An 11,140-nucleotide genomic window follows, 5' to 3' on the forward strand; every position below is an offset into this window, starting at 1 on the left:
CATCTAGGGACGTTTGCTCAGTTCAATATGTGATTCTTCTGTGAACCAAATCTATTTAAAAAAAACTTGAATTCTGTACCACCAAAATATGAAATATGATGATACCTTTATTAAAAAAAAAACATAAATACACCAAGCTTCCTGTTTTAAATTGTTGCATTTGTTTTTTTTTATATAAAGTGGCTTCATTGATCCCAAATAAATGCCTTTATTTTGAGCAACTGCCTATTAGAACTTCAAGATGCTTTTTGGTAGCTATAACAAAAGGAAAGTAACCATGTAGTTACAACAGTTGTCCACTAGTGGGCGCTGGAAGCATCCATTCTGATGATTAAATGTGTAACCATGTGAGATTATTCGTTATTTCAATTTCTAGATAAAACTGTCTTAAAATGTATATTTTATGATTGGCTGTAGCATTTAATATTTTTACAAATAACTTTTCTCTGTTTTTAGGAGTTTTCTTGGATTCTTATGAAAGAGATGGTACTGATATGGCCTGCCACAATAACAAATGGCATTTGCACTGTGTTGTTACATCTGTTTGCGGGGAAAAGTACATTTTAAATAAGGTCTAAATGTTTATTAGGCATGTAGAACATGATTGTGTTTGTCATTGGCAGTGAAATGGAGCAAAACTAATCTGTTTTACAGAATTAGAGCCTGGAGACCTCAAGTCCTGGCAGGCTTGACTTCAGATAAACAGACCTTTTTTTAATGCTCACACGCACGCACACAAGCATCATGAAAATCAGCATGTCTGCTCTAAGAAAAAAAAAAAAACTTTGCCACACACAAACTGGACGCAGCAGCAATCCAAATGTTATTACATTGGACGCCTGTTTTCATAGCTTCCATGTCCTCATTTGAACTGCCGAGGGGCCAACCAGCAGCACCGTCGCTCATGAAGCAAAAACATCAAGTGTTCTTCTGTCAAATATATCGCTCTGGCGTCTGATTGGCCGATTGCTCTTACAACATGGCCGGCATGTGCTATGTGAACAAGGTAGGAAGAATAGCACAATACCATCTACTGGATATGTTTGTCTGCTATTAATGCTGAGACCCTAACTAAAAAGCCAGCATCTTAAGAAATGCTGCAAATGTTTGACAGACAAGAAATAGCTGTCACAAATGCCAATTCGGCAACATAGCGGTCCTCCGGCACTGGCATTTTAACAATACCAAAACCCAGAACAAAAACCCACGGTGAGGCAGCATTTAGCCACTATGGCCCCCACCTGTGGAACAGCCTGCCGGAGAGCCTCCGGACTGCGGAGACTGTTGATATTTAAAAAAAAAAAAAAATCAGGCTTTTTAATCAGGCTTTTAACTAATATTTTAAAACTTTTCTCATGTTTTTATCTTTTTAGTTTTATTTTATGCTTTTAGTCTTTAGTTTTTAACTCCAGTATTTCCTCAGGGGGGGTCCTCTACACTGGGGGCTGTGTCGGGTCCGCTGACGGGGTGCCATCCTTGGGTCCCTCCGACCCGGCCGGCTGGGGTTTCCTCACTTTAATGTGGGGGTCCGTCTATCTGTCGGAGTCGGGGGGCCCGGGTGCTGGTCCCCAGTGTGGACGGCCCCAAAGGTGGCGTTTCCTTGATCCTCAGTGCCATGCCTTGTCTCCCCACTGTGTGTGATTGTGTGTGTGGGTGGGTGTGTGTGTGTGTCTAGTATGGAGGGTGGGAAGGAGGGGCTTTCTTAGTAATTGTTTTTCCTTTTAATTGTGGTAATTGTTTTAATTCTGTAAAGCACTTTGTGTTGCATGTCTTTGCAGGAAAAATGCTACAAATAAAGTTGATTTGATTTTATATTAAAGGCAATATTGCACGATCATAATATATTATTGTGATTTTACTGATTGTGTTTTTTTTGGTTTTGTTGACAATTCTATCATTTAACATAAAATTTCAAAATTCATCCGTATTGTTTTGTGACTCGTTTAAGTGAATCATGCATCGTCTCATTTTGGGAGTCAGGTGCCTGCCATATGAATATGAATATAATGTCCTTCCCCAATATGTTGATGATAGAGTTAGAGTGTATGTTATATACAGTATCATAATGGGGTTAAATATGTACAGTACACTGTAACATAAGAACTTTCTTCTGCTTCCTTCCACTCTTTGCACACAAAGTGGAGTACACAAATGGTTAAAGTGGGATGTTGGGTGGGCGAGTGGGGAGGGTGGGGGTTACCACCAATCCTTTTAACAGGCAGGTACCCCGCCGATCCCAACCCAAAGTCGACCACAAACTTTTTAAGAATGTTCCTCCAGCATCTCAGGAGCCGTTGCTCATCTTTAATGTAAAAGCAGCATCACCTCAACTCAAGCGACAAAAGGAATTGATCATCTCACACTTAGGATGCGCTTTGGCTCTTTTTAAACTTTGCTCCGCTTTAAATCTTTCAAAGCAAACAAAGATGTGGTGGATGCTGTTTCCACGTTGGATCTGGTTCCTGGCCAGCGTGTGGATGGAGGTCCAAGTTGGGGCTGTGCCCCATATGGCTTACTCCCATGCGGGGATGTGTCCTAACGACATGAACCCCAACCTGTGGGTGGATGCCATGAGCACTTGCACTAGAGAGTGTCGATCTGATCAGGTAAGCTGCTTACAGTATGGTACATGATGTACTATATACTATACTATGTTGTTAACCTGCAATAAAGTACTTGTACATTTGCACCTATTTTACTGTACTTAGTTTTGTATTATTTTTAATTGCATGAATTCTACTTTATTGCTCCGATTTCAACACCCTTTTGGCACATATTAACACCCTTGGAAATCCACAATTGGTCAAATGGTCTGACCAGGCAAATTTTTGCAAGGTAATGCCGCATTTTATAAAAAGAACATCATAGCAACAGTAAAATATGGTGGTGGTAGTGTGATGGTCTGGGGCTGTTTTGCTGCTTCAGGGTCAACCTTGCTCCACAGGGCTGACTCATTGCAGGTTATCGCAAATGCTTGATTGCAGTTGTTGTGGCTACGGGTGGCCCAACCAATTATTAGCTTTTTTGGGGGGGGCATCACTTTTTCCATTGCCCCACACCACAAAGAAAGAAATCACCACTCTGTAGTACATGTAAAAAATAAGCAAGCAGCCCCGTGTGTTGAATGTGATGCAACACAATTCCTGATACTCCTTTCTGAGAAAAGTCATGCCCTCCCTTTTGTCTTCCAGGAGTGTGAATCCTTTGAGAAGTGTTGCCAAAACGTGTGTGGGAATCGTAGTTGCGTGGCATCGAGATACATGGTCGGTGACAAAGGCCCCGTGGGGATGCCTCAGGAAGCGACCTGTGCCACCTTCATGTGCACCCAGCAGGGGTCCCAGTGTGACATCTGGGACGGTCAGCCAGTGTGCAAATGCCGCGATCGCTGCGAGAGGGAGCCCCAGTTCACGTGCGCGTCAGACGGCATGACGTACTACAACAGGTGCTACATGGATGCCGAGGCGTGCTCCAAGGGCATCAGCCTCTCCGTTGTCACGTGTCGCTTCCACCTCACATGGCAGAGCACCAGCCCGGCGTTGCCCCTGGTAACCACTCTCCACCCGACGACAGCCCCCTTGCAGGTGACTATACCGCCCCCAGCCGAGCCTCAGGCGCCTGTTGTCCTCAGCGTCCCGCTTCTCCAGACTATAAACGTGGGTGACACGGCCAGCTTCCTGTGTGATGTCAGCGGCGGCCCCCCACCTGAGATCACCTGGGAGAAACGGCTTCCTGATGGTGTCCAGAGGGTGGTCATGAGGCGCAATCACGTACGGGGTAACATGGTGGTTACAAATGTGGGTCAATTGGTTATCTACAACGCTGAAATGCACGACTCTGGCGTCTACACATGCACGGCCAGGAACCCTTCCGGCTCAGTGCAGACCCACCACCCTCTCAACGTGCTCCCCACGGAGCCGCCCAAAGGCCCAGATGCTAACAACTTGAGCCGGTGCCCCCCTGAAGAGTGCCTAAAGCCCCCTGATAGTACAGAGGACTGTGGAAGCGAAGTGGAGATAGTGAGCTGGTTCTACGAAGCCCAAAACAACAACTGTCTCTCCTTTACCCACTGCCACAGCAGCGGGCACCAGCATAGGAAGCTCTTTGAGTCCTATAATGAGTGTATGCACTGCTGTGGACCGGAACTCTCAAGCCCCTGCGACCTACCGAGTCTGCAGGGTCCTTGTAAAGCCTACGAGCCACGCTGGTCCTACAGCAGCAGTCTGCAGCAATGCCAGTCTTTCATCTATGGAGGATGTGCGGGCAATGACAACAACTTTGAATCCAAAGAAGCCTGTGAGGAGATGTGCCCCTTCCCCAAAAACCACCACTGCAAAGCCTGCAAGCCGAGAGGCAAGATCGTGACCAGTTTCTGCCGCAGCGACTTCGTCATCCTGGGTCGCATGACCGAACTCACGGAGGAAAAAGACTCAGGTCATGCTCTCGTGACAGTGGAGGAGATCCTCAAGGATGAGAAGATGGGTCTCCGTTTTTTTGGTAAGGAGCCTCTGGAAGTCACTTTCCTCAACATGGACTGGAGCTGCCCCTGCCCGAATATCACTGGCGCCGCCGCCGAGGGCCAGGTTATTATTATGGGCAACGTCAGCGAGGGTATGGCTATTCTGCAGCCGCACAGCTACGTGGGGGCTTCCAGTCCTCGCCGTGTACGGAAGCTGAGGGAGGTCATCTCCAAGAACACGTGTGACATTCTCAAAGCCATCACCAACAGTCCTCAGTGAGCCACAGCCAGGAAAATGAAATATCATTTCATATCATCAGATGCACCATGAAGAGCAGCGAAATTTATTTATTTGACATATTATGTTGCTAGGCAGAGTTCACAGCTTAAACCAGTCACCGTCATTAAGCAGTTTGACTGCATTGTATTATAATAATAATACAATGTAATAATAATAATGTAATATAAAACACATTTTAGAGAGACAGAAAATTAATGTTGTTTGCAGTACAAAGTCCCACTGGCTGTGTCATTTTATTTTTATTTAGTAAATATTTTCGAGTGGTTAGCGCGCAGACCTCACAGCTAGGAGGACCAGGGTTCAATTCCACCCTCGAGTTTGCATGTTCTCCCCGTGCATGCGTGGGTTTTCCGGGTACTCCGGTTTCCTCCCACATTCCAAAAACATGCTAGGTTAATTAGCGACTCCAAATTGTCCATAGGTATGAATGTGAGTGTGAATGGTTGTTTGTCTATATGTGCCCTGTGATTGGCTGGCCACCAGTCCAGGGTGTACCCCGCCTCTCGCCCAAAGACAGCTGGGACCCTCGTGAGGAAAAGCGGTAGAAAATGAATGAATGAAATATTTTCATACTTAATATTTCATACTTGTTATGCCTTTTCCATCTTCCTGACCTATAAATGTTGTTAAAATGTTGGATTCTGGTGTTAAAAAATTTCAAATTTCAGTTTGCACATTTGAAAGTGTGCCCTGCAAGCCGTTTGGGATGTAGTACACGAGTCCACATCTCAATACAAAGCGCCAACAATGAGCATAATAGGTCCCCTTTAATGGCGGAACACATTCCATACATTTACTACTCAGTTCCAGTTTTTTGTCAATGTACACCCGTACCCTGCTCATCACATGTTTACATATCTTGTGAATATTAATGTGCCATGATGTTTTATTGATAAACAACATACATTTCACAACAATACATTTCACATTTTTTATGAAACGCCAAGGAGACTTGAGAAAATAATGTGTTTCGGTGTAGACCCGTGTTGCATTCATGGTCCAAGAAACCTCAGTAAGAATCCCATGGAGGAGTTATGAGTTTCATAACGTGCCAGAAACCATTTTTAGGTTACTAGCAGGCCTTGGTGGGCTTTTCGACGAGGGTGTTCCACCGCCTAGCATGGGATTCTGTTTCTCCCATCCACAGCAGGGCCGCCTGCGTTTACTGGCAAAACCACCAGGGAGCTCAGATGTCCACTTCCCCATCTGGTGAGGCTCTCGAGGAGGAATATGAAATACAAGAACATATAAACAACTTGGATATGTCATATACAAATAGATCATAGGAGACCGGACACAATATTTCATTGAAAGTGTGGTTGCTTTGCTCTAAAGCAGGGGTCTCAAACTCAATTTACCTGGGGGCCACTGGAGCTTGGGTCTGGGTGAGACCAAACCAAAAAAACGCATTTATTAAAAACAAAAAAAATTTAAAAACTTCGCTTTGGTTCCAATTTTCTACAATAAAAGATAAAACATTCCACTGTTCTCAAATATCTTACTTTTTATTTTTCTACACAAAATAAGATGAAAAATAAATAAACAAATCAAGAATAAAGAAAATCAATCAATCAGTAATAAATAAAAAAATATAATAATAATAATAATAAAACAGCAAATAATAAAAAACACATATAGTTGGTGGGTAGACAAATTATTTTTTTCATATTAAAATGAACAAAGCATTATTAGAGCCCTGTAGACATGACAAAACACGACTATAGTCACATTTATACTCTTTTTATTTACAACATATTGCGCAACTGCAGGGTCTTGAGACACATGCTAACTCGCAAACTAGAGAGCTAGCGACCTAAACGGTAGCCTTCAAGTTATTTCCTTTAAACTTAAATAGCCAAAAACTTACCACTTCCACACGGATAGTGAGGATAACTATTAACAGTTATTTAACCTTTAACATGAACATTAATCAAATGTAATATTTTTTTCTGGGTACATGATACCATACAGCATCCATATCAAACTTGCGCGGGCCTGCACTAACATTAAACTTTCATATCAAGGCGGGGGCCTCAAACTAGTGTCCTGCGGGCCACATTTGGCCCGCGGGCCGTGTGTTTGAGACCCTTTCTCTAAAGTCTTACAATATATCAATGATTTTTTTTTTTGCATGTTTGCCACACAAATGTGTCCATGACAACACAACTCAACACAGAAAGCACTTTTTAAAGGAAACTTTTTATTATTATTATTAGAAAACATCCAAAACTACATGGCCCTGTGTGAAAAACTGATGTCCCCCTTGGGACATCCTTAGCAGCAACAACTGCAATCAAGCCTTGGTGATAACTTGCCTTTTGAAGGTCAAAAGGTCTGGAGCTATTTAACCACCATAACGATTGTACACGATATATATATTTCGATATTTGTAAACTATAGCCAGGTTGGTAGTTGCACAAATTGACACGTGAGCCATTTTTCGTTTTTTCAGGCATTTTAATAGGTCATAAAATGTAGCAGAACAGTACTCATTGTCCATGAAATGTGAAAAGTACTTTGGGTCAAAGACAAAGAATTTGGAACCGTTTGAAGACTGCAGAGAATTTATGGGAAACCATTGCTACTCTTTCTTCCTGGAATGGTAATTAGTGGTTTCTACACCTATCAAACGCCATCATTATTCTTTTCTTTTCAGACGCGGCCATAAAGTAACCACTTCAATGCCAAGTCTGGTATCTATAAAGCTTTTCTTCAATTAAAAAGCACATGTGTGATATATTTGCTTTCCTAATTTGAGGTGAGCCAACTGAAAGGGTGGAAGTGCTGAGCTTTGATTTGTTGCCGCGTAAGCTTTGCGCACATATTTTTGTTATATTTTCCTTCCTGTCAGATATTTGATGTTTCGGTAGGGGTCAACGCGTTCACAGGCTGGGTTCAGTCAAGGCGGGACTCAGTCAGTCAGTGGAGGTGCATGCAATGTGGATGTGAATCCGGACCAAACGAATATGATGCCTATGTTTACTGGCGTGGTAGCACCTGCAGAAGACATCAGTTAGCCGGGTGGCTCAACATATTTGTGATTCATGACAGACATCTGCTATGGTCATATCACCAGGAGCATCAATTGAAAAGATACAGTAGCCGCTCGCACGCTTTAACCGGAGCTGAACGGATCCCAAGGTAAAGGAATCATCCCGGGCATTTTTAAGGCTGGTGTGTGGTTCTAATCATCACTGCTGTGGAGGAAAACATTTCTTTGAATCCCAATCAAAGGCAGACTTACGGCAACAAGTCACCAGTGGATGATGGACTGAAAGCCAGGAAAAATGAAATTACATTCAACACCCGTTGGGTCTGTCACTCAATCTTTAAATATTATTATTAAAACACGTAGAGTAGAGTAGAGTAAGTATAGAATTATGCCAGATACATTATTTGCTTGAAAGACCCAAAATGAGCTACAGTATTTCAAGTTATGTGCCGTGTGAGCAACAGCGACCTCTAGTGGTCATTACAGTTATCACGTCTAGATAATATGCAGATCTTTTGGAACAGCTTAACGAGGAAAACCAAGCCTCCACTGTACTGCAGTAGTACAATATACTACAATGTAATAATCTCAACAAAGTAATAACACCATTCCTTGTTGTTACTCGTATTGTTTCAGAAAAATGAAATCAATAGTGCTAGAAGAACCAAAACACTAGCAAAAACTACTATGGATCCGATTCATATCCTTTGGGGGTGCCTCGTCCACCACCAAAAACCTTTGAAGAATAGAAATTGTAAAAAAAAATACAGAAAAAAACACAAAAGAGAACTAAAAACAAATTTTAATGTGCGCTAAATCAATATTATCCCCAACCGTGGTCACAGAGTGTAGTTCCATTCTTCAACTACGACGAACAGACTCTTTGTAGTACTACTTTCTTCTCGCCAGAGGGCAGCAAACACCAACTATCCAGCACCCGTCCAAACCCAGCTGCATCAAGCGTATGTTTTTCCTTCCTATACGTTCAGGCCGCATTTAAAGCCACACAAAACCAGTAAGTCAGCCTGCAGACATAATGTACTGTATCAGTAACACTGCCTCTCTTATGTAATGTAAATACCGGAACAACTTGTACAGTACATGTTCACAATGTGACACACACACACTGCAACTTTGACTGCAGGAAAATAGGGCGAGAAAATGAACTTTTTTGCATTATGCTAATGATGCTGCTAAATATTTTACTGGTGTCATCAGCTCCTACTGTGAAATGCTCCATGGGATCTGCTGGGTTGGGACACTAAATGTTCCATAACAGTGGGGGGGTGTATTATTTTGGGGAGAGATTGTCGCTGCCTCTTTTTCCCGGTGTGTTTGCGTGTTTAGGGGTGCAGGGGGAGTGTTGCGGCATATGCAAGCGCTAGCCCAATCCCTCACAGTGTTTTATTTTTGGATCAGCACACAGGCTGCTCAGGAATAGAAGAGCATTCAAGTGGAATATGGCTGACAGGCTGGAAGGCCGGTTTCTCTCCCGCTTCCCTTCGTCCATCCCTCCATCCGTCCATCCGTCCATCCATCCGTCCGCCCTCTCCAGACACGTACTGAGCTCTGGTTGCCTGAGCGTGTCTGCTTTAATCACTCACACTGGCTCCCAGAGTCACCATGACCTGGATCCATCCCTTCTCCTTTCTTACGCAATCCCTCCATCAGCCAGGGTGTGTGTGTTTGTGAGAGTGGGAGAGAGATTGCTGCTCTAAATCGCCATCGCCCCGTTTCTGTTCAATGTATTATGCAATCAGCTCATCGGCTTTATCGGCGTGCTCTCTGACCCCCCCGAGTGTGCAGGGTGAACGTGTGCATGCGGGTTCCGTGAGTGTGATACCGAGACGTGATTTATGATTGGTGCAAAACAAGTCATTAGCGGCAACTGCTCTGTTTTGCTGCCACGTTATAAATAAAAAGGCTTTTGTTCCTTTCCTGAGGAGTTAGGCTCTATTTCCCCTCTGATACGTACTGTAGTGGCAAGGCAGGGGGGCTGCAGTAGCTACAGTTACAAAATAAAAATAACATCAAATAAAGTACAAATAAGTAAAAATAAGTATTGTAAAAAGAATAATTTGAAGCATTTTAACACTCAGTTTTTGGAATCATTACATTTTTGGAGCACATTATGGTAATAGTAAGGGTTTTATTTCATTTGAACATGCATCAGATTACAATTGAGTGCATCCCATAATCAGTTCACAGTTCCCCATGTCCAAAAGGAGTAGGAAGAAGCAAAGCTTATTAAATCCTACCCCTCCATCTGGTACTTTTACAATCAGTAACTTACATTTGTTCACTTCCTGCTTTCCTAATATAGATAGGTTTTTTTAAAAATTAAATTAAATTAAATTAAATTAAATTAAATTGAATTAAATTAAATTAAATTAAATTAAATTAAATTAAATTAAATTAAATTAAATTAAATTAAATTAAATTAATTACTGTTTGAAGATGAACTATATCAGCAAGTTGAAGTATTTGTGATTTTAGAAAAAAGGAGTTAGTATGTTCTCTGTAGGCGGCATTATGAATTATCCTTACTGACTTTTTTTGCAGTACATTTAGCGAGTGAAGATTGCTTTTATAGTTATTAGCCCATATTTCCACACAATAAGTAAGATATGGTAGAACCAGAGAGCAATAAAGAGTATGGAGTGTGGATTTCTGATTGAGAATAAATTTTGCTTTGTTTAATATTGAAATATTTCTGGCCACCTTATGTTGTATATTTGTAATATGAGGTTTCCAGCTCATATTTTCATCTATTGTGATCCCTAGAAATGTATTTTCCTTCACCCTTTCAATGTCTACATCGTCTATTTGTATTTGTTGGTAAGTGTCCTTTCTGCTGTTAGCAAACAGTATGATTTTAGTTTTATTTAAGTTCAAGGATAATCTATTATCATCAAAGCATCTTTTTAGTGTGACCATTTCTTCTCTGACCTTTCTAATGATTTCGTTTGTACTCCCACAAAAAGCAGTGGTATCATCCACAAATAATACCAGCTTTAAGTCTTTCGTGGCTTTGGAGATATCATTGATGTACAAGTTAAACAGTTTTAGTCCCAGTATTGACCCCTAAATTAATGAGGAATGTCCCAAGATGCTCGGCTATTTCTTATTGTATGTTCATGGGCACTGCAACCATGTTTGCTCCATGTTGGTGGAAAACTTCATTCATTCTGACAACGTGTCCATCTCAGCTGAGTCTTATGGATCCATTGTTTTCCTCTCCTGAGTCATTTGCTGATGTTAAAGAGGAGAGAAGCTTTTAAACCCAGATTTCCCTTGTCGATTTCACCCAAAATCCCTCAATCCTTCATTCATCTCCTTTTCCTCTTTCTCCATCTTGCCGTGTTCTGTCTCATCTCTTTTCTCCCAGATT

The 11,140-nt window shown here is 42.0% G+C and overlaps 1 protein-coding gene across 1 annotated transcript; it reads left to right on the plus strand.

Moving 5' to 3' along the window:
- The first annotated feature begins 2,426 nt into the window (after positions 1-2,426).
- wfikkn2b (WAP, follistatin/kazal, immunoglobulin, kunitz and netrin domain containing 2b) lies at positions 2,427-4,736 on the plus strand. Its single transcript, XM_058061987.2, has 2 exons — positions 2,427-2,606; positions 3,192-4,736. The coding sequence occupies exons 1-2, from the start codon at positions 2,427-2,429 to the stop codon at positions 4,734-4,736; spliced, it is 1,725 nt and encodes a 574-aa protein (XP_057917970.2).
- Positions 4,737-11,140: the final 6,404 nt, after the last annotated feature.

The sequence above is a fragment of the Doryrhamphus excisus genome, linkage group LG2 (assembly GCF_037039965.1).
Source record: "Doryrhamphus excisus strain RoL-2023G ecotype Guam linkage group LG2, RoL_Dexc_Guam_v1.1, whole genome shotgun sequence".
In the NCBI taxonomy this organism is placed as follows: domain Eukaryota; kingdom Metazoa; phylum Chordata; class Actinopteri; order Syngnathiformes; family Syngnathidae; genus Doryrhamphus; species Doryrhamphus excisus.

Coding starts and splice junctions, on each gene's coding strand:
- wfikkn2b (XM_058061987.2), top strand. CDS start 2,427: ATGTGGTGGATGCTGTTTCCACGTTGGATCTGGTTCCTGGCCAGCGTG. Junction 2,607..3,191: donor GAGAGTGTCGATCTGATCAG/GTAAGCTGCTTA, acceptor TTTGTCTTCCAG/GAGTGTGAATCCTTTGAGAA.